Below are 20,189 nucleotides of genomic sequence, written 5' to 3'. Positions count from 1 at the left end.
CGTAGCCGCAAGGAGCTTCTGTTCGTTATTGGGTGCTCGGTGCCATTTGGCCATTAATAATCACGCCAGTCTCATCGGTAATCCCAGCAACCTCATCATAATCCCACCTACCGATCAAAAATCCCATTTATCACCTCAGCAATCTCATTACTCTGTCAAGCATCCCGCCAAACCATCAACAATTCCATTGACCACAGCAATAATTCCGTCTAATGATCAATAATCCCATCAATCCAGCAATAACACCATCAATCCCCTCAATAATCCCATCAATCCGTCAGTAACACCATCAATCCCCTCAATAATCCCATCAATCCATCAATAACACCATCAATCCACTCAATAATCCCATCAATCCATCAATAACACCATCAATCCACTCAATAATCCCATCAATCCATCAATAACACCATCAATCCCCTCTATAATCCCATCAATCCAGCAATAACACCATCAATCCCCTCAATAATCCCATCAATCCATCAATAACACCATCAATCCACTCAATAATCCCATCAATCCATCAATAACACCATCAATCCCCTCAATAATCCCATCAATCCAGCAATAACACCATCAATCCACTCAATAATCCCATCAATCCATCAATAACACCATCAATCCCCTCTATAATCCCATCAATCCAGCAATAACACCATCAATCCCCTCAATAATCCCATCAATCCAGCAATAACACCATCAATCCCCTCAATAATCCCATCAATCCAGCAATAACACCATCAATCCCCTCAATAATCCCATCAATCCATCAATAACACCATCAATCCACTCAATAATCCCATCAATCCATCAATAACACCATCAATCCCCTCAATAATCCCATCAATCCAGCAATAACACCATCAATCCACTCAATAATCCCATCAATCCAGCAATAACACCATCAATCCCCTCTATAATCCCATCAATCCAGCAATAACACCATCAATCCCCTCAATAATCCCATCAATCCAGCAATAACATCATCAATCCACTCAATAATCCCATCAATCCATCAATAACACCATCAATCCCCTCTATAATCCCATCAATCCAGCAATAACACCATCAATCCACTCAATAATCCCATCAATCCAGCAATAACACCATCAATCCCCTCTATAATCCCATCAATCCAGCAATAACACCATCAATCCCCTCTATAATCCCATCAATCCATCAATAACACCATCAATCCCCTCTATAATCCCATCAATCCATCAATAACACCATCAATCCACTCAATAATCCCATCAATCCAGCAATAACACCATCAATCCCCTCTATAATCCCATCAATCCAGCAATAACACCATCAATCCCCTCTATAATCCCATCAATCCAGCAATAACACCATCAATTCACTCAATAATCCCATCAATCCAGCAATAACACCATCAATCCCCTCAATAATCCCATCAATCCAGCAATAACACCATCAATCCCCTCAATAATCCCACCAATCCATCAATAACACCATCAATCCCCTCAATAATCCCATCAATCCAGCAATAACACCATCAATCCACTCAATAATCCCATCAATCCAGCAATAACACCATCAATCCCCTCTATAATCTCATCAATCCAGCAATAACACCATCAATCCATCAATAATCCCATCAATCCAGCAATAACACCATCAATCCCCTCAATAATCCCATCAATCCATCAATAACACCATCAATCCCCTCAATAATCCCATCAATCCAGCAATAACACCATCAATCCCCTCAATAATCCCATCAATCCATCAATAACACCATCAATCCCCTCAATAATCCCATCAATCCATCAATAACACCATCAATCCCCTCAATAATCCCATCAATCCATCAATAACACCATCAATCCCCTCAATAATCCCATCAATCCAGCAATAACACCATCAATCCCCTCAATAATCCCATCAATCCAGCAATAACACCATCAATCCCCTCAATAATCCCATCAATCCAGCAATAACACCATCAATCCATCAATCTCACCAATAATCCCATCAATCCCTCCAATAATCCCTTTAATCCACCACTAATCCCATCTATATCGTCAATAACCGCATCTATCTCATCAATAATCCCATCAATTTTATCAATAATCTTATCTAGCAGTCAATAATCCCATCAATCCCATCAATAATCCCATCAATCCCCTCAGTAATCCCATCAATCCCATAATCCTGCCATCCTATAAATAATCCCAACAATCCCATCAGTAATCCCATCAATCCATCACCAATCTCATTAATAATCACACCAATTCCATCAATCCCATCGATCACCCCATTAATGGTTCAATAATCCCATCAATCCCGTCAATAGTCCATTCATCCACCATTAGTCCCATCAATCCCATCAATAATCCCATCTAATCAACAATACCCCCTAGTGATCAATAATTCCCGCAATCCCCTCAATAATCCCATTTGGAGATCAATAACCCCATCAATAATCCCTTTAATCCACCAGTAATCCCATCAATATGATCAATAATCCCATTAATCTCATCGATAATCCCATCAATCAATAATCCCATCAACCTATTAATAATCCCAACAATAATGTCATCTATCCATCATTAATCCCACCAATCCCTTCAATAACACCATGAAGCAATCAATAATATCATCAATCCATCAATAATCCCATTAATCCAATCAATAATCCTGCCATCATATCAATAATCCCATTAATCCTACCTATAATCCCATTAATCCATCTATAATCCTATTAATCCATCAATAATCCCATCAACCCTGTCAGTTGTATCGATAATCACCTCGGTCACCTTAATAGTCCTATTAATTCACCAATGATACCACAAATCCAACAATGATCTCATTAATCCACCATTAATCCCATCAATCCATCAATATTCCCATCAACAATCCCATTAATCCATCAGTAATCCTATTAATCTATCAATAATCCCTATTAATCCCATTAGTAGACATCAATTAGTAGCCATCAATCCCATCAGTAATCCCATTAATCCCATTAATCCCATTAAAAGCCCTATCAATCCAATCAACGCCCCCTTTAATCCCATTAATAACCCCATCAATCTCATTAACCCATCAATCCCATTAATAACCCCATTAATCCAATCAGTGACCGCATTAATCCCATCAATAATCCTATCTATTGCATCAATAAATCTATGAAGCTCATCAATCACATTTCTAGTACCTTTAATGCCATTAATAATCCCATTAATTGCAACAGTCCCAATAATTACAACAATCCATAACCTATTAATCTCATAAATCCCACAACTAATCCCATTAATCCATCAATAATTCAATTTGTCCATGAATAACCACATGAATTGCATTAATAATCTAATTAAAGCCATCAATAATCTCATCAATACATGAATATTCTCATTATTCACATCAGCGATCCAATCCATCAACAAACCCATTAATGCATCAATGATCCCATTAATCAATAATCCCATCAATCTGTCAATAATAACATCAGTAATAGCAACAATTTCATCAATAATCCCATTAACTGCATCATTAATCTCATCAGTACACCGATAAACCCATTAATTGCCTCATTAGTCCCATTAATCAATAATCCCATGAATTTATCAATAATCTCATCAATCTCATTAATTCATTGATAATCCCATTAATAATCCAAATAATCCCTTCAATCCTACAATTAATCCTATTGATCTCATTAATAATCCCATCAATAATCCCATTAATCTCATTAATCCCCCCAAATATCCCATTAATTCCATCAATCTCGTAATAACCCCATAAAGCCAGCCAGAATCCCACACTTATGGACTCAGAAACCCCAAAATCCCATTAAAAAAAAAACAAATCCCCTTAAAAAAACTCAGATTCCTCACAATAAAAAACAAAATCTGTCAAATTTCCCCAAATCCCTCAGAAAAAAACTAAAATCCCCTTAAAAAGCCCTAAAATCCCCTCAAAAAGCCCCCAAAATCCCCACAAGAACCAAGATCCCTCAAAAAAAAACTAAATCCCCCCCAAAAAAAACAAAATCCGCTCAAAAAAAAAAAAAAAATCCCTAAAAAAAATCCCAGAATACCACCCAAAAAATCCCAAAATCCCCACAAAAAGAAACCAAAATCCCTCAGAAAAAATCCCCAAATCCCTTTAAAAACCCCAGAATCCCTCACATTTCCCCAAATTCCTCAAAAAAAAAAAAAAACCCTCACATTTTCCCATTTCCCTCACATCTCCCCCCCCAACCCTCCATTTTCCCTCACATTTTAACCCCAAATCCCCGTTTTCTCACCAAAATTTGCCCCCAAACAGCCACTTTTCCTCACGTTTCACCCCTAAAATCCCCATTTTCCAACAATTTTTCCCATTTTTCCACATAGTTTCACTCAAAATCCCACTTTTTCCCCGAATTCACCCCACGGCCGCCATTTTCCCCAGCCGTTTTCCCGCCAAGCCGCCATTTTCTCCCCAGCTTTTCACCCACACCGCCATTTTCTCCCCCACCTTCCCACCGAAAAAAATCGCCACTTTTTACCAAAAATTTACCCCAAACCCGCCCTTTTTTCACCACGTTCCCACAAAAATCACCACTTTCCCTCAAAATGTGCTTGAATTTGCCGTTTTTATTCGCGTTTCACACCGAAATCCCAAAACAAATGCCGTTTTATCTTCGACGGCAGGCGGTACCCGCGGCGCTCTGCACAACGTTTGACGTTTTTGCTTCACAGTTCCGCCCCAAATCCGCCCATTTTTCCACAGCGTCTTCCGTCATTACCGACGATTCGACTTCGAGCGTTTTGGGGGCACTTTCCGATGGCTTCGGAAAACTGCGGGGAAGTCCGGGTGCGGCTCAGAGCGCTTCGCCTTCCTTCGGTGGGGAAATTGATGGCGGAACTTCTGGCCACGTCGAAACAAAATATGGCGGCACTTCCGGTCCGCTCGCGGCTGTTCAGGAGAAAAGATGGCGGCACTTCCGGACCAATCGGAGCAGTTCGAGAGGAAAGGTGGCGGCACTTCCGGTCCACTAGCAGCTGTTCGGGAGGAAAGATAGCGGCGCTTGCGGTCACTTCGGATCACATCTTGGCATTTTGAGACGGTTCGGGCCACTTGGAAGCATTCCAGTCCCTTCGGAACAGTTCGTGGGCGGGGTGAAGGTTGGGGGTAAGGATGGAGGCACTTCCGGTGGCTACGAAGAACTTCGGGAAAGTTCAGGTGTGGCTCAGAGCGACTCCAGTTACTTCGAAGCAGTCCGGAAGGAGGGGGTGGTGGGGGGAAAGGATCGATAGGGCACTACCGGTCATGTCGAGACGAACAGATGGCGGCACTTCCGGTCAGTGAGGATCACATCCGGTCACTCCGGAGCAATTTTGGGGAACTTTTGAGCGCATCCGGCAACTTCGGGGAAATTCGGAACACATCGGTGAGCATTCGGGTCATTGCTGATAACATCCCCGCACCTCGGGGCAATTTGGGTGCCATCGAAGCTCTTCCGGTAACTTCGGAGCGCTTCCGGATCTTTCAGAGCAGTTCGGAGGGAGATCGGAACACTTTCGGTCCCTTCCGCGCACTTCCGGTCCCTTGGGAGCTATTCGATGCTCTTCAAAGAACTTTAGGGCACTTTCGGGATTTTCGGAACACTTTGGGGATGTTTTGGGGTACTTCCGGTCACATCGGGGCACATCCGGGGACTTCGGAGCTATTCGGGCCATTTCGGAAGTGTTCGGAGCACTTCCGGTCCCTTTGGAGAACTTCGGAACACTTCGGGTCAGTTCCGATCATTTCGGAGCACTTCCGGTGGGTGTTTGGGCACTTCCGGTCTTTTCGGACCAGTTGGGTGCACTTCGGCATGATCCGGTGGCATTTCCGGTCCCTTCGGATAGGTTCGGGAGCAGACCGGGGCACTTCCGGTCCTTTCAGAACAGTTCGGGTCATTTCGGAGATCTTCGGTTAGAGTTCGGGGCGCTTCCGGTCCATGCGGAGCACTTCCGGGGATCTTCGGAACAGTTCCAGGCTTTTCGGAAGCGATCGTGAGGAACTCGGAGCACTTCCGGTTCCTTGAAAGCACTTCGGAGGACTTCGTGCGGCACTGCCGGGAACTTCCGGTCCCTTCTGAGCACTTCCGGTCGGCAAGACGGAGATCGGGTTACTTCGGAGGTGTTCGGGGAACCTCGGAGATGTTCGGAAAGTCCTGGACTCGGCTCAATAGCGCCCTCGAGCGGACAGCGTCGTTATTACATCATTAATTAATTTAAATAGCGCCCCCTAGTGGATAGAGCGGGTATTACACTAATTAATATAAAATTATTCTAATAATTATTATTACAATTAATGTTTTGCCCCTTTGTTTTTTTGTCTGTGTGCCGCTTGCTTTTTTATTTTATTTTAATGGATTTATTTTAATTTTGATTCTATGGGGCTGCCCCATAGATTCCCCCACCCCATAGACTGAGCTGCCTCATAGACCCCAAATGTGACCTTTGACCCCCAAAATGGTGACTTTCGTCCTCCATAATGGTGACTTTGGCCTTGAAATGTTGATGCTTGACCCCGACCTGTGACCTTTGACCCCCATATGGTGACTTGATTTACATGTTGAACTTTGATCCCACGTGTGACCTTTGACCCCCAATCAGTGGCCTCTGACCCCAAAATGTGAACGTGAGCTGAGCCCGCGACCTTTGACCCCCCACAGGGTGACCTCTGACCCAAATGTGTGACCTTTGACCCCAATCCATGATCTTTGACCCCGAAATCTAAATTTTGATCCCAAATTTATCCCCAAAAATGCGAATGTGTGCCAAGATGGTGTCCTTTGAACCCCCCAAATGGCGACCTTTGACCCCCAATCCATCGCCTTTGATCCCCAAATGGTGACCACTGACCCCCAATCTTGACCTCTGACCCCAAAATACGGGACCTTTGACCCCAGTGTCAAACTTTCCCCCCCCACGTTGTGACCTCTGACCCCAAATCTGAGATCTTTGACCCCAATCCATGGCCTTTGACCCCAAAATGATGACATTTGACCCCAAATCATGAACTTTGACCCCCAAATATGGGACATTCACCCCAATTTTTGACCTCTGACCCCCCAAGTTGTGACCTTTGACCCCCAAATGTGGGACCTTTGACCCCAAACGCCCCCATAAATGTGAATGTGTCCCAGGCTGGTGACCTTTGACCCCAAATTCGGGGAAATTTTGACCCAGAACACTGACCTTTGACCCACAAACCTGACCTTCGTCTCCCAATCTGTGACCCTTGAGCCCAAATCCTGACCTTTGGCCCCCAAACTGTGATCTTTGACCCCCAAATGTGGGACCTTTGACCCCAATGTTGACCTTTGACTCCCCAGATGTCACCTTTGATCCCAAACACCCGCAGCTTCAACCCCAAAAACGTTAATCCGTTCCAAGACGGTGACCTTTGACCCCCCACAATGACGACCTTCGCCCCCAAAATGATGACCTCCGACCCCCAAATTGTGACCTTTGACCCCGACCGTGACCTTTGACCCCCAAAAACACACTCAGACACCAACCATCGCTTTGCTGCCCCCCAAAATCAGCATTTCCCCCCCAAAAAAGTGCATTTTCCCGTCCCAAGATGGCGACCTTTGACCTCTGCGACCTTGGCAGGGGTGAGGGGTCAAAGGTCACTCGTCTTGACCCCTTGACCCTGCCGGGTCGCCGGCCAGCAGAGCTTCTTCCAGTTTCTTCCTCACACGTCTCACGCGCTCCTCTTGCTTCCTGGAAGGGGCAAAGAGCAAAGTTCAAAGGTCACGGAATCCCATAGAACCTCATAGAACCCCACAGGACCCCAGAAAAACCCAAAGAATCCCATAGAACACCATAAAAACCCATAAAAATCGCATAGAAACCCCTCAGAACTAATAGAAACCCCGTAAGACCCAATAAAAACCCCATAGAAACCACATAAAACCTTCTAGAACCCCATAGAAACCCCATAGAAGCCCATAGAACCTAATAGGACCCCATAAAACCTCCTAGAATTCCATAAAACCCCATAGAAACCCAATAGAACCTAATGGTACCCCATAAAACCCCATAGGACCCCATAAACCCCATAGAAATCCCACTGAACCCAATAGGACCCCATAGAACCCCATAGAAACCCCATAAAACCCTATAGAACCTTCTAGAACCCCATAGAATGCCATAGAAACCCCACAGAAAGCCAATAAAACCTTCTAGAACCCCATAGGAACCCATAAAGCCCCCTATAATCACATAGAATCCCATAAAACCCCATAAAACCCCATCAAAACCTCATAGAAACCCCACAGAACCCAATAGAAACGTTGCAGAACCCCATAGAACCTTCTAGAACCTCACAGAACCAGCCTATACATCGAAATCTGCACAAGGAAAAAAAGTCATTTTGTGGTAGAAGAGAGCTATGATCAAAAAGCCCCAAAATTCTGTGAATTTGCCCCAAAAACTCAGAGATAAAAGTGAAATTTTACCAAAAAATGGAATTAAAAATGGGGTAAAAATGAGGGATTGTGGTTCAAAATGGAAATGCTATAAAAACCATTAAATATCTTCGAGAGGAAGAAAGGGCATTTTGTGGTAGAAGAAAGCTGTGATCAAAATTGCCCCAACTTGTGTGAACTTGCCCTAAAATATCAGAGAGAAAAGCGGAATTTTCCAAAAAATGGAATTAAAAATGGGGTAAAAATGATTTTGGGATTTTGGCTAAAAACAGAAATCCTATAAAACTCCATAAATATTTTGAGAGGAAAAAAGAGCATTTTGTGGTAGAAGACCCAAAATTGCGTGAATTTGCCCCAAAATGTTGGAGAGAAAAATGGAATTTTTCCAAAATCGGCATTAAAAGTGGGGTAAAAAAGTGCAATTTTGGTCAAAAACTAGAATTGGAAACTTTGAACAGAAAAGGGTTTTTTTAATGATAGAAGAGCCCTCTTATAAGAAAGAGCGAAAATTGTGTGAATTTACCTCAAAATGTCAGAGAGAAGAGTGAAATTTTGAAAAACAGAATGGAAAGAATGTGGTGAAAAAGTGCAGCTTGGGTCAAAAACTGGAATTGGAACCTGCAAGTTTTGGTAAAAAGCTTTGAACAGAAATGGTTTTTTTAACGGTAGGAGAGCGCTCTAGACAGAAAAACCCCAAATCCCGTGAATTGGCCTCAAATCTTTGGAGAGAAAAATGAAATTTCCCAAAAATAGAATGAAAAAATGGGGTAAAAAAGTGCAATTTTGGTGAAAAATTGAAATTGGGATCTTCGAGTGGAAAAGGATTTTATTAATGGTAGAAGAGCCCTCTTACAAGAAAATGCAAAAATTGTGCGAGTTTACCTCAAAATGTCAAAGAAAAAAATGAGATTTCCTGAAAATGAAATTTAAAAAGTGTGTAAAAATGAGGGATTTTGGTCAAACGCTAAAAATGGGAACCTTCGGACGGAAAAGGGTTTTTGTAGTGGTAGAAGAGCCCCCTTATTAGAAAACGCAAAAACGTTGCGAGTTTACCTCAAGGTGTCTGAGAGAAGAACGGAATTTTACCCAAAATGAAATAAAGCAACGGGTTCAAAAAGCGCGATTTTGGTCCAACGCGGGGGGGAGAGGGGTGAGGGAGGGCTTCTCACCGGATGTCGTCGTCGGTGACAACGAAGGCTTTGCACAGCGGCTGCGAGGAGTTGAGCCACACCGCCGGATTCTTCTCCGCGGCGCTGGAGAGCTGCCCGGTGACGGGAGCGGAGCCGACGTGCAGAGCGCTGGCCACGGCCGACAGCAGCGTCACGTCGTCGGGCACCGGGCCCAGGGCTGGGGGGGGACACGAACATGGCCGCTCAGGGAACCGCGAGAACGGAGCTCCGCCCCCCGGCCTCGCCGCCAGCCCCGGAAGCGCCTGCCTTCCCGCCTGAAGCGCCTTCCTTCCCACCAGAAGCGCCTTCCTCCCCGCCGGAAGCGCCTTCCTTCCCGCCAAAAGAGCCTTCCTTCCCGCCCGAAGCGCCTGCCTTCCCGCCCGAAGCGCCTTCCTTCCCACCAGAAGCGCCTTCCTCCCCGCCGGAAGCGCCTTCCTTCCCGCCAAAAGAGCCTTCCTCCCCACCAGAAGCGCCTTCCTTCCCGCCAAAAGAGCCTTCCTCCCCGCCGGAAGCGCCTTCCTTCCCGCCAAAAGAGCCTTCCTCCCCGCCTGAAGCGCCTTCCTTCCCGCCTGAAGCGCCTTCCTTCCCGCCTGAAGCGCCTTCCTCCCCGCCGGAAGCGCCTTCCTTCCCGCCAAAAGAGCCTTCCTTCCCACCAGAAGCGCCTGCCTTCCCGCCAAAAGAGCCTTCCTCCCCGCCTGAAGCGCCTTCCTTCCTGCCAGAAGCGCCTTCCCACCAGAAGCGCCTTCCTCCCTGCCGGAAGCGCCTTCCTCCCCACCAGAAGTGCCTTCCTCCCCGCCAGAAGCGCCTTCCTCCCCGCCGCCGCGACGTTTCCACCCGTTCCTGGGAAATTTCCCCGTCCCAGGACTTCCTCCCATTTTGGGAGGTTCCCGCCCTCTGCGGGGGTTTTTCGGTGACTTTGGGGACGTTTTGGGGCGACTTTTGGGCCCGGTTCCCCCAAAATGTTTTTCTCTGCGCTTGCGAGGATTTTTTTGTCGTTTCTGGGGGCTTTGGGGGATTTTTCCCCCTATTTTAGGATGTTTTTCCCAATTTGGGGGATTTTGGTTGAGTTCCGGTGCCGATTCCTCGGAGAATTTTTTCTTCGTGTTTATGGGGACTTTTTGCCTCTTTTTAGGGATTTTTTCCCCCACTTTTGGGATCTTTTCCCCATTTTGGGGATTTTTTTCCCCAATTTTGGGACTTTTTTTCCCCGTTTTTGGGGATATCTGGGGGGATTCTTTTTTTTTTCCCTGCGTTTTTCGAGGTTTTTCCCCTCCCGTATTTGGGAATTTTTGCCCTTTTTTGCCCTTTTTCTAAATTATTTTTGGGGAATTTTTCCCAATTTCAGGATTTTTTTTCCCAATTTTGGGATTTTTTCCCATATTTGGGGGATTTTTGGGGGCTTTTCTGGTGTTTCGGAGAAGATTTGGGGGGACCTTTTTGGGTTTTGGGGGGGATTATTGGAGCCTCCTTTTCCTCATTTCTTGATGACTTTTGTTCTCCCTTTTTTGGGATTTTTTTTGCCATTCTGGGGGATTTTTCCCCCATTTTTGGGATTTTTCCCCCCAGTTTTGTATTTTTTTCCCAATTTTGGATTTTTTCACCCCATTTTTGGGGATATTTTGGTGATTTGGGGGCATTTTGGGGGGATTCTTCGAGCATTTTTTCTGCCATTTGGGGGGATTTTTTCTTCATCCTCTGGGGTCAAAGGTCAACCGGGGCAGATCTGTGGGGTCAGAGGTCAACCTATGGGGTCAGAGGCCAACCCCAGCGGGTCAAAGGCCACCCACGTGGGCCCTATAGGATTCGGGGTCAACCAGTGGTGTCAACGGTCTTTGTATGGGGTCAAAGGTCATCCTATGGGATCCCTGGGGTCAGAGGTCAAACGAGGGGGTCAAAGGTCACCCCTGCGGCAAAAGGTCGTCAACTGGGGCCAGAGGTCAAACCCAGGGGTCAAAGGTCAGCCCTGTGGGATGCGTAGGGTCAGAAGACCATCCAATGGGATCGCAAGTCATGCTAGGGGGTCAAAGGTCATCCAATGGGACCTGTGGGGTCAGAGGTCAACCGGTGGGGTCAGAGGTCAAGCCTACAGGTCAAAGGTCAGCCGTGTGGAATGGAAGGGGTCACAAGACCATCCATGAGGATCCCAAGTCATCCTATGGGGTGAAAGCTCAACCCCATCAGATCCACGGGGTCAGAGGTCAACCGATGGGGTCAAAGGTCAAGCCCAGGGGTCAAAGGTCACCTTGCAGTCCCCGCGGGAGCTCCATGGCTTTGAGGATCTCATGGCCGACGTCGGAGGCGCTGAGGCCGCGTAAGCGCTTCTCCCAGAAGAGCTGCGGGGTTCATTAAGCAGCCATTAATTAACTATTAATTAATATCGGTAATTAACACTAAATACTATCAATACCTGCTATTATGTACTAGGGATAAACCACGACAGATCCTGGGCAACAAGAAATTAGAATGAAATTTGCATACGGTGCCTCAACGCGTTCGTCACCAATTGATTATTAATTGATTAATAATTAAGAAATCGGGGGGAAAATTGGTGGGATATGGGAGATTTTGGGGGGAAAAGGGGCATGTTGGGGGGATTTTAGGGATTTTTGGGGAATTTTGGGGGATTTTGGGGAATTTTGGGGGATTTGGGGGATTTTGAGGGGAATTGTGAGAATTCTGGGGGGATTTGGGGGATTTTGAAGGGATTTTTTTGAATTTTTAGGGACTTTGGGGGGATTTGGGGGGCAAAAAAGGGAATTTTGGGGAATTTTTGGGATTTGGGGGATTTGTGGGTGACAAATCGGGATTTTGGGGGAAAAATGCAGATTTCTGGAGATTTGGGGGGCATTTTGGGGAGAAATATTGGGGATTCTGGGGCATTTGGGGGTGAAAAATCGGGATTTGGGGGATTTTGGAGAGATTTTGGGGGGAAATGGGGATTTTTAGGGGATTTGGGGGGATTTTGGGGAGATTTGTGAGGATTTGGGATATTTTGGGGGGATTTTGGGGAATTTTTGGGATTTATTGGGGATTTGAGGGCATTTTGGGGGGAAAAATTGAGGATTTCTGGGGTTTTGGAGGGATTTTTCAGGATTTTGGGGGATTTTTGTGGACTTTAGGGGATTTTGGAGCATTCTGGGGAACTTTGGGGGCTAAAAACGGGGATTTGAAGAGGAAAAATGCGGATCTGGGGGGGATCTTTGGGTATTTGGGGGCAAAAATGGGGTACTTTGCAGTATTTTGGGGAAAAAATAGGGACTAGGGGGAAAAATGGGATTTGGGTGGGGATTTTGGGGTAGAAAATGGGGATTTGGGGGAAAACAAAGGGGGATTTGGGGGGGAAATGGGGATTTTATGAGGAAAAATTGGGGGAAATTGGAGATTTTGGGGGAAATGGGGATTTCTGGGGGATATGGGAGATTTTGGGGAAATTTTGGAGGATTTCTGTGGATTTGGGGGGAGAAATGGGGATTTACTGGGATTTGGGGGGAAAAATTGGGGATTTTGGGAATTTTGACGAGGATTTTCAAGGGAAAACTGGGGATTTATTGGGGTTTTTTTGTGGATTTTAGGCGATTTCTGTGGATTTTGGGGACTTTTGGGGCTAAAGATTAGGATTTAAGGAATGTTTTGGGATTTATTGGGGATTTTGGGGGTAATTTGGGAGAAAAATCAGGGATTTGGGGGGTTTTCGGGGGGATTTTCAGTGGAAAATGGAGGATTTGGGGGATTTATGGGGCATTTTAGGGGATTTTTTGTGGATTTTAGGGAATTTCTATGGATTTTAAGGGACTCCTGGGGCTAAAAATGGGGACTTAAGGGATTTTTTGCGATTTATTGGGGATCTGGGGGGATTTTAGGGGAAAAAAATGGGGATTTGGGGCAGATTTGGGGGAAAAATTGAGGATTTGGAGATTTCTCAGATTTATTGGGGATAATTTTGTGGATTTGGGGGAATTTCTTTGGATTTTGAGGGATTTTTGGAGGAAAAATTGGAGATTTGGGCAATTTTTCCAGATTTACCGGGGATTTTTTCTGGATATTGGGGAATTTGGGAGGATTTTGAGGGGATTTGGAGGGATTCGGGGGATTCTTGATGATTTACTGGGGATTTTTTGTGGATTTTAAGGGATTTTGGGAGGATTTGGGGGGATTTTGGGGGTTTGGGGGTGAAAAATGGTGATTTGGGGAGATTTTTGGGCATTTATGGGGATTTGTGGGGACTTGGGGGAGATTTTTTGGGATTTTTGCGGAGCTTTGGGGGGGTAAACAGGGATTTTTGGGGAAAAATGGGGATTTGGGGGGACTACGGGGGCATTTGGGGATAAGATTTTGGGGACTCTGGGATATTTTGGAGGATTTTTAGGGCATTTTGGGGGAAAAATTGGAGATTTGGGGGTTTGGGGGGAAAAACGGGGGATTCGGGGGATTGTTGTGGATTTATTGTAGGTTTTTTGTTGATTTGAGGGGGAAAAAATTGGGATTTTGAAGGCAATTTTGGGTGAAAAATTGGGCATTTGGGGGGTTCTGGGGGGGAAAAATGGTGATTTGGGGGGATTTATGGGGAAAAAATGGTGATTTGGGGGGATTTTGTGGGAAAAATTTGGGGATATTGGGGCAAAACCAGGGACTTGAGAGGGAAAGGTGTGGATTTGGGGGAACACTGGTGGGATTTGGGGGGGGGAATGGGGTACTTGGGGGCTATTTGCGGGGGAAATGGGGACTGGGGTCTTTTGGGGTGGATTTTTGGGGGCTGTACCTGGCGGGGCTGGTCGGCGAGGCGCTGCGGGTCGGAGCGGACTTTGTTGTCGGGGTGGTTGGTGACTTTGGTGACGGGCTGTTTGAAGATGGAAGCTGTCTGACGGATGGGGAGGGCCGTGTTCAGGTCGGGTTTCCCCTAGGAAACGAAGCCCCAAATCCTAACGTTGATCTTAACCCCAAAAAGAATCGCAAGCCCAGCTTTAATCCCCAAAAAAAAGGAAGCGTAGTTGTAGGAATAAGCAGCCCGAAAAGTCATTCGATTTGTCTTTAATCCCCGCCAAAACACTCAAATCCCATCGATAATCCCAAAGAGGAGCCATAATCCCACCGATAATCCCAAAAAAGAGCCATAATCCCATCGACAATCCCATATGAGAACCGTAATCCAATCAATAATCCCAAAGCAGAAGCATAATCCCACAAATAATCCCATGTGAAAACAAAAATCCCCTAAGTAATCTCATATAGGAAATACAGTCCCATCAATAATCCCAAAACTAACCCCAAATTGAACTCTAACCCCATAAAGAAATCCTAATCACAAAACTAATTCCATAAAAGAACCATAGCCCCATCAATAATCCCATATAAAAACAAAATTCCCATCAATAATCCCATCAATAATCCCACATAAAAAGCATCATCCCGTAAATAATCCCAAAAAGGAAACGCAATCCCATTAATAATCCCATGTAAGAACAATAATGCCATAAATAATCCCCAAAAAAAACAAACAAAGTCTCATCAATAGGGTCTAGATCAGAACCATAACCCTGCAAATAATCCCAGCCAGGATTAGGGCTATAGGTTGAGGGTTAGATTTATAGGGTCGGGATCAGGACTACGGGGTCTGGATTAGGATTATAGCACAACAATCAGGATTATAGGACCGGATTAGGATTCTAGGATTAGGATTGGGATTAGGAGTACAGGATGAGGAGTAGGATGACAGGATTAGGATTCAGATGACGGGACTAGGATTAGGATTATAGGGTCAGGATCAGGACTACAGGGTGTGGATTAGGATTATAGGGTAACAATTAGGATTATAGCACAACAATCAGGATTATAGGACCGGATTAGGATTCTATGATTAGGATTGGGATTGGGAATACAGGGTGAGGAGTAGGATGACAGGATTAGGATTCAGATGCTGGGATTAGGATTATAGGGCGGGGCCTTATAGGCTCCTTACCTTACTGGGATTCAGGGAATCGTTCCTCAATCTCTGTTTATTCTTCTGCAATTTGCTCGGCATCATTTTGCCCGTCCGAAAGTCGAAGCAGCTCAAATCCACAGCATTGCCCAGATATCGGCCAGCTGAGGTTTGCTGCGAAATTTCTTCCCGCTGGGGCTGAAGGGGGGGGAGGGGAAGGACAAAAATCCCATAATTTCACCCCAAAAATCCTATAAAAATCCCTGTACCCATGATAGCGGCAAAAGAGAGGAGGAAATGCCCAAAATCGCCCATTTTCAGCCTCAAAATGGCTGATTTTCACCCCAAAATATCCCACTCTGACCCTACAGGGATCCATGGGGTGGAGAAAACCCCCAAATCCCAAACTTTCACCCCAAAAACCCCCATTTTTCGCCCCCAAAATTGACTCCTTTTCCGCTTCCAGTCCAGTTCCACTTCTATCCATTCCAGGTTTTCCCCACCTCCATTCCATTACTATCCGATTCCACTCCCAGCTAAAAATCCACTCCAGGTTTTCCCTCACCCCGCATTCACTCCCATTCCATTACCATTTGAAATCCACTCCGGGTTTTTCCACATTCGCTCCCATGCACTCCCCTACCGCTCCAACCCCTAAATCCACTCCGGATTTTCTCCTATCGACTCCCACTCCACTCCCAGCCCTAAATCCATTCCGTATTTTCCCCCACCACCATTCGCTCCCATTGACTCCCATTCACTCCTATTGACTCCCATTCCATTCCCACCCTAAATCCACTCCGGGTTTTTCCCATCGAGTCCCATTCACTTCCATTCTACTCTCAGCCTCGATCCACCCCGGGTTTTCCCCCACCCCATTCACTCCCATTGACTCCTATTGCCTCCCGCTGACTCCCATTCCAGTCCCAACTCCGAATCGTCTCCACTGGTTTCCCCCCACCCATATTGACTCCCATTAAGTCCCATTCCACTCCCACCCCCAACTCCACTCCAGGTTTTTTCCCATCCTCTCCCTTTGACTCCCATTCATTCCTATTGACTCCCATTCCACTCCCGTCCCTGTTCCACTCCAGGCTTTCTCCTATCCACTCCCATTGACTCCCATCCAATCCCATTGACTCCCATTCCATCCCAGCCTCAAATCCACTCCACCTTTTTCCCTTTCCCCTCCTCCCTTCCCCCACAGCCGTATGGGGGATGGGCTCAACGACCCCAAACCCCCCAAGGAACCCAAAGGACCGGCGAGGAAACGCTTCCAACCCTCCCAGAAGCCACAAACGGAGCCAAACCAGCCGAAAGCGACCCGAAAGCGAATCTGGGCCTCACCTGAAGTAATAAACGTCGCTTTTCCCTGCGCTTAAACCGGATTTACGGATGACTTCTTCTTTCTTCCAGCCGGGTGGAAGCGCCGGGCAGTCGATCCGGCCCTGCTTTTCCATCTTGTTTCTAAAGGGATTCCGAAGGAGAAAGCAAAAAAAAAAACAGCGGAGGAGGCCCCAAAAAAAAGAAAAATAAACGGGCGGGGATCCGGGAAGGGAGGGGGGGGGAGGAGAGGAAACGGGGGAGGCGGAGCGGCGAGGCGGGGCGGTGATGCTGATCCGGTCTCGGCGTGGGTTCGGAGGAGTTCGGGGAGCGTTCGGGGGGGTCCGGAACGCGCTCGGGTCGAGTTCCGGTCGAGTTCGGGGAGACTCGGGCCGCACTCGGGTCCAGTTCCGGGGTGTTCGGGTCGAGTTCGGGGGCGCTCGGCTCGAGTTCCGGGGTGTTCGGGGCGACTTCCGGTCGAGTTCGGGCGCGCTCGGGTCCAGTTCCGGGGCGCTCGGGTAACGTTCGGGGGGACTCGGGCCGCCCTCGGGTCGAGCTCCGGGATGTTCGGGAGCGTTCGGGGGGCCTCGGGTCCAGTTCCGGGGTATTCGGGTCGAGTTCGGGGGCGGCTCGGGCAGCGTTCGGCCCGATTTCCGGGGAGTTCGGGAAGAGTCGGGGCTCCTCGCGGTCGAGTTCAAGGGGCTCGGGCAGCTTTCGGGTCGAGTTCGGGGTATTTCGGCAGCGTTCCGCTCCGAGAGCGGGGCTGTTCGGGTCGCACTCGAAGGCCGATTTTGGGGGGCACTCGGAGGTGTTCGGGGCGCCTTCGGGTCGAGTTCAGGGGCATTCGGGCTGCAATCGGGGGCGTTCGGGAGCCCTGGGGGCGCTCGGGTCGAGTTCGGGGTGGCTGGGGGCATTGGGGGTGTTCGGGCAGCGTTCGGGTCCATTTCCGGGCTGTTCGGAGATGTTCGGAGCGGCTCGGGAGGCGCTCGGAAGTGTTCGGGGAGCGCTCGGAGGCGTTCGGGTCGAGTTCGAGGACACACGGGCTGCGTTCGGAGCTGTTCGGGCAGCGTTCGGGTCGAGTTCGGAGGTGTTCGGGACGCACTCGGGTCGCGTTCGGGGGCGCCCGGAGCCGTTCGGGGAACACTCGGAGGCGTTCGGGTCGAGTTCGGGGACGCTCGGGGCGGAATCGGAGGAGTTCGGCTCTCGTTCGGGGGACGCTCGGAAGCGCTCGGGTCGGGTTCGGAAGCGCTCGGGATGCGCTCGGAGCTGTTCGGGGATACTCGGAGCTGTTCGGGTGAAGGAAACGGAGGGGACCGGAGGACCGAAAGGAGGAACGGGGACCGGAAGTGAGGGGGACCGGAAGTGAATGGAAGAGCGTGGAAGGGGACCGGAAGTGAAGGGAAAACCGGAAGTGAAGGGAAAACCGGAAGTGAAGGGAATAATGTGGAAGGAGGACCCTAAGTAGGACCTTAAAGTCATTAAGGTTGGAAAAGAACCCCACGCAGTGACCCTGCCAGGAGCCTAATTAGCACCGTAGGGTAATTAGGGCGGGAGAAGACTGTGGATTCGGCAGCCATGGGTCTGTATTGGGAGCAATGGATCCATATTTGGCAGGCAGGGGTCTATATTGGGAATGATGGATCCCTATTTGGCAGCCATGAGTCCCTATTGTAAGCGTTGGCTCAATATTTGGCAGCCATGGGTCTTTATTGAGTGCACTGGATCCCTATTTGGCAGCCATGGGTTTATATTGAGCACAATGGATCCTTGTTTGGCAGCCATGGGTTTATATTGGCAGTAATGGATCCCTATTTGGCAGCCGTGGATCTCTTTCTGGTAGCCACAGGCCTGTATTTTGGAGCCACAGGTCCATTTTTGGTTGACTTCCAGCAGTTCCCCCGTGCTTAATTAGCGGGGCTAATTAGCTGAACGTTCATTAAATAAAGGAGTTTTTATTTCCATTTGCTGTGGTGTTTGTATTGGTAGAATCGAAGGGGGGACGGGGTGGTCCTCCAGGATCATAGAGTTGTGGGGTAGGAAGGTCCTCCAGGGTCACAGAGTTGTGGGGTGGTTGGGTAGGAGAGTCCTTAAAGATCACAGAACCACGGGGAGGAAGAGCCTCCTATCCCACCACCCTACATCTTTATGATCTTGGAGGACCTTTCAACCCTACCAAGCCCCGACTCTGTGACCTTGGAGGACCCTCCTACCCCACCAAGCCCCAACTCTATGACCTTGAAGGAACCTCCATCCACACCAACCCAAAACTCTATGGCCTTGGAGGACGCTCCTACCCCAACAACTCCCAACTCGATGGCCTTGGAGGACCCTCCTTCCAAACCAACCCCAAACTCTATGGCCTTGGAGGACACTCCTGCCTTACCAAACCCCAACTCTATGACCTTGGAGGACCTCCAACTCCTCCATGTCTCTATGATCCTGGAGGACCCTCCTCCCCCAACCCCTTCAACTCTTAAGACCCTGAAGGACACAGCTACACCACCAACCCCCAACTCTATGGCCTTGGAGGACCCTCCTACTCCAACCCCAACAACTCTATGATCCTGGAGGACCCTCCTTCCCTATCCCCTTCAACTCTATGACCTTGGAGGGCCCTCCTATCCCGCCCCCTGTCTACTCTATGACCTTGGAGGACCCTGCTACCCCACCATGGGCTCATTAAGGTTATAGAAGATCCCCAACCACCCCACAACGACTCTAATTAGCACTGGAGGATAATTAGAGCAGGAGAAGACCCTCAACTCCCCCACCATGACCCTAATTACCATCGTAGGGTCATTAGGCAATAGAAGACCCCCAACCACCCCACCAATGACCTTAATCAGCACTAATTAGTCTAGTTAAAGCTTCCTCTCTACCCTCCCCAAGATGGACAACCAGGCCTTTGAAATGGAACCTCTCCTCATCTTCCTCTGCTCTTCTTCTGCTGTTCCCGCATCCCCCAGCAGCTGTCGATCCGTCATCCGACCCCATAGGACCCCATAGAACCCCATAGGATCCCATAGGACCCCACAAACCCCATAGGACCCCAGAAACCCCATAAGACCCCATAGGACTCCATAGGACCCAATAAACACCATAGGACCCCAGAGGACCCCATAAACACCATAAAACCCCATAGGACCCCATAGGACCCCATAGGACCCCATAAGACCCCATAAACCCCATAGGACCCCATAAGACCCCATAGAACCCCATAGGACCCCAGAAATCCCATAAGACCCCATAGGACCCCATAAAAACCATAGGACCCCAGAGAACCCCGTAGGATCCCATAGGACCCCATAGGACCCCAGAAACCCCATAGGACCCCATA

General features: G+C 47.8%; 1 protein-coding gene across 1 annotated transcript; it reads right to left on the bottom strand.

Annotated features, from left to right (window-relative positions):
- Positions 1 to 4,590: 4,590 nt before the first annotated feature.
- LOC100549911 (uncharacterized) lies at positions 4,591 to 18,746 on the bottom strand. The gene is given in 8 exon segments (XM_085213257.1): positions 4,591 to 6,249; positions 7,602 to 7,736; positions 9,613 to 9,790; positions 11,855 to 11,945; positions 14,372 to 14,509; positions 15,569 to 15,690; positions 15,693 to 15,727; positions 16,877 to 18,746. Coding segments are annotated over 7 exon segments (1,578 nt in total). The 5' UTR covers positions 17,797 to 18,746; the 3' UTR covers positions 4,591 to 6,249; positions 7,602 to 7,642.
- Between the last annotated feature and the right edge of the window lie 1,443 nt (positions 18,747 to 20,189).

Source organism: Meleagris gallopavo, chromosome Z (genome assembly GCF_905368555.1).
Source record: "Meleagris gallopavo chromosome Z, MGAL_WU_HG_1.1, whole genome shotgun sequence".
In the NCBI taxonomy this organism is placed as follows: Eukaryota; Metazoa; Chordata; class Aves; order Galliformes; family Phasianidae; genus Meleagris; species Meleagris gallopavo.
This window is presented reverse-complemented; position numbering and strand designations above follow the sequence as displayed.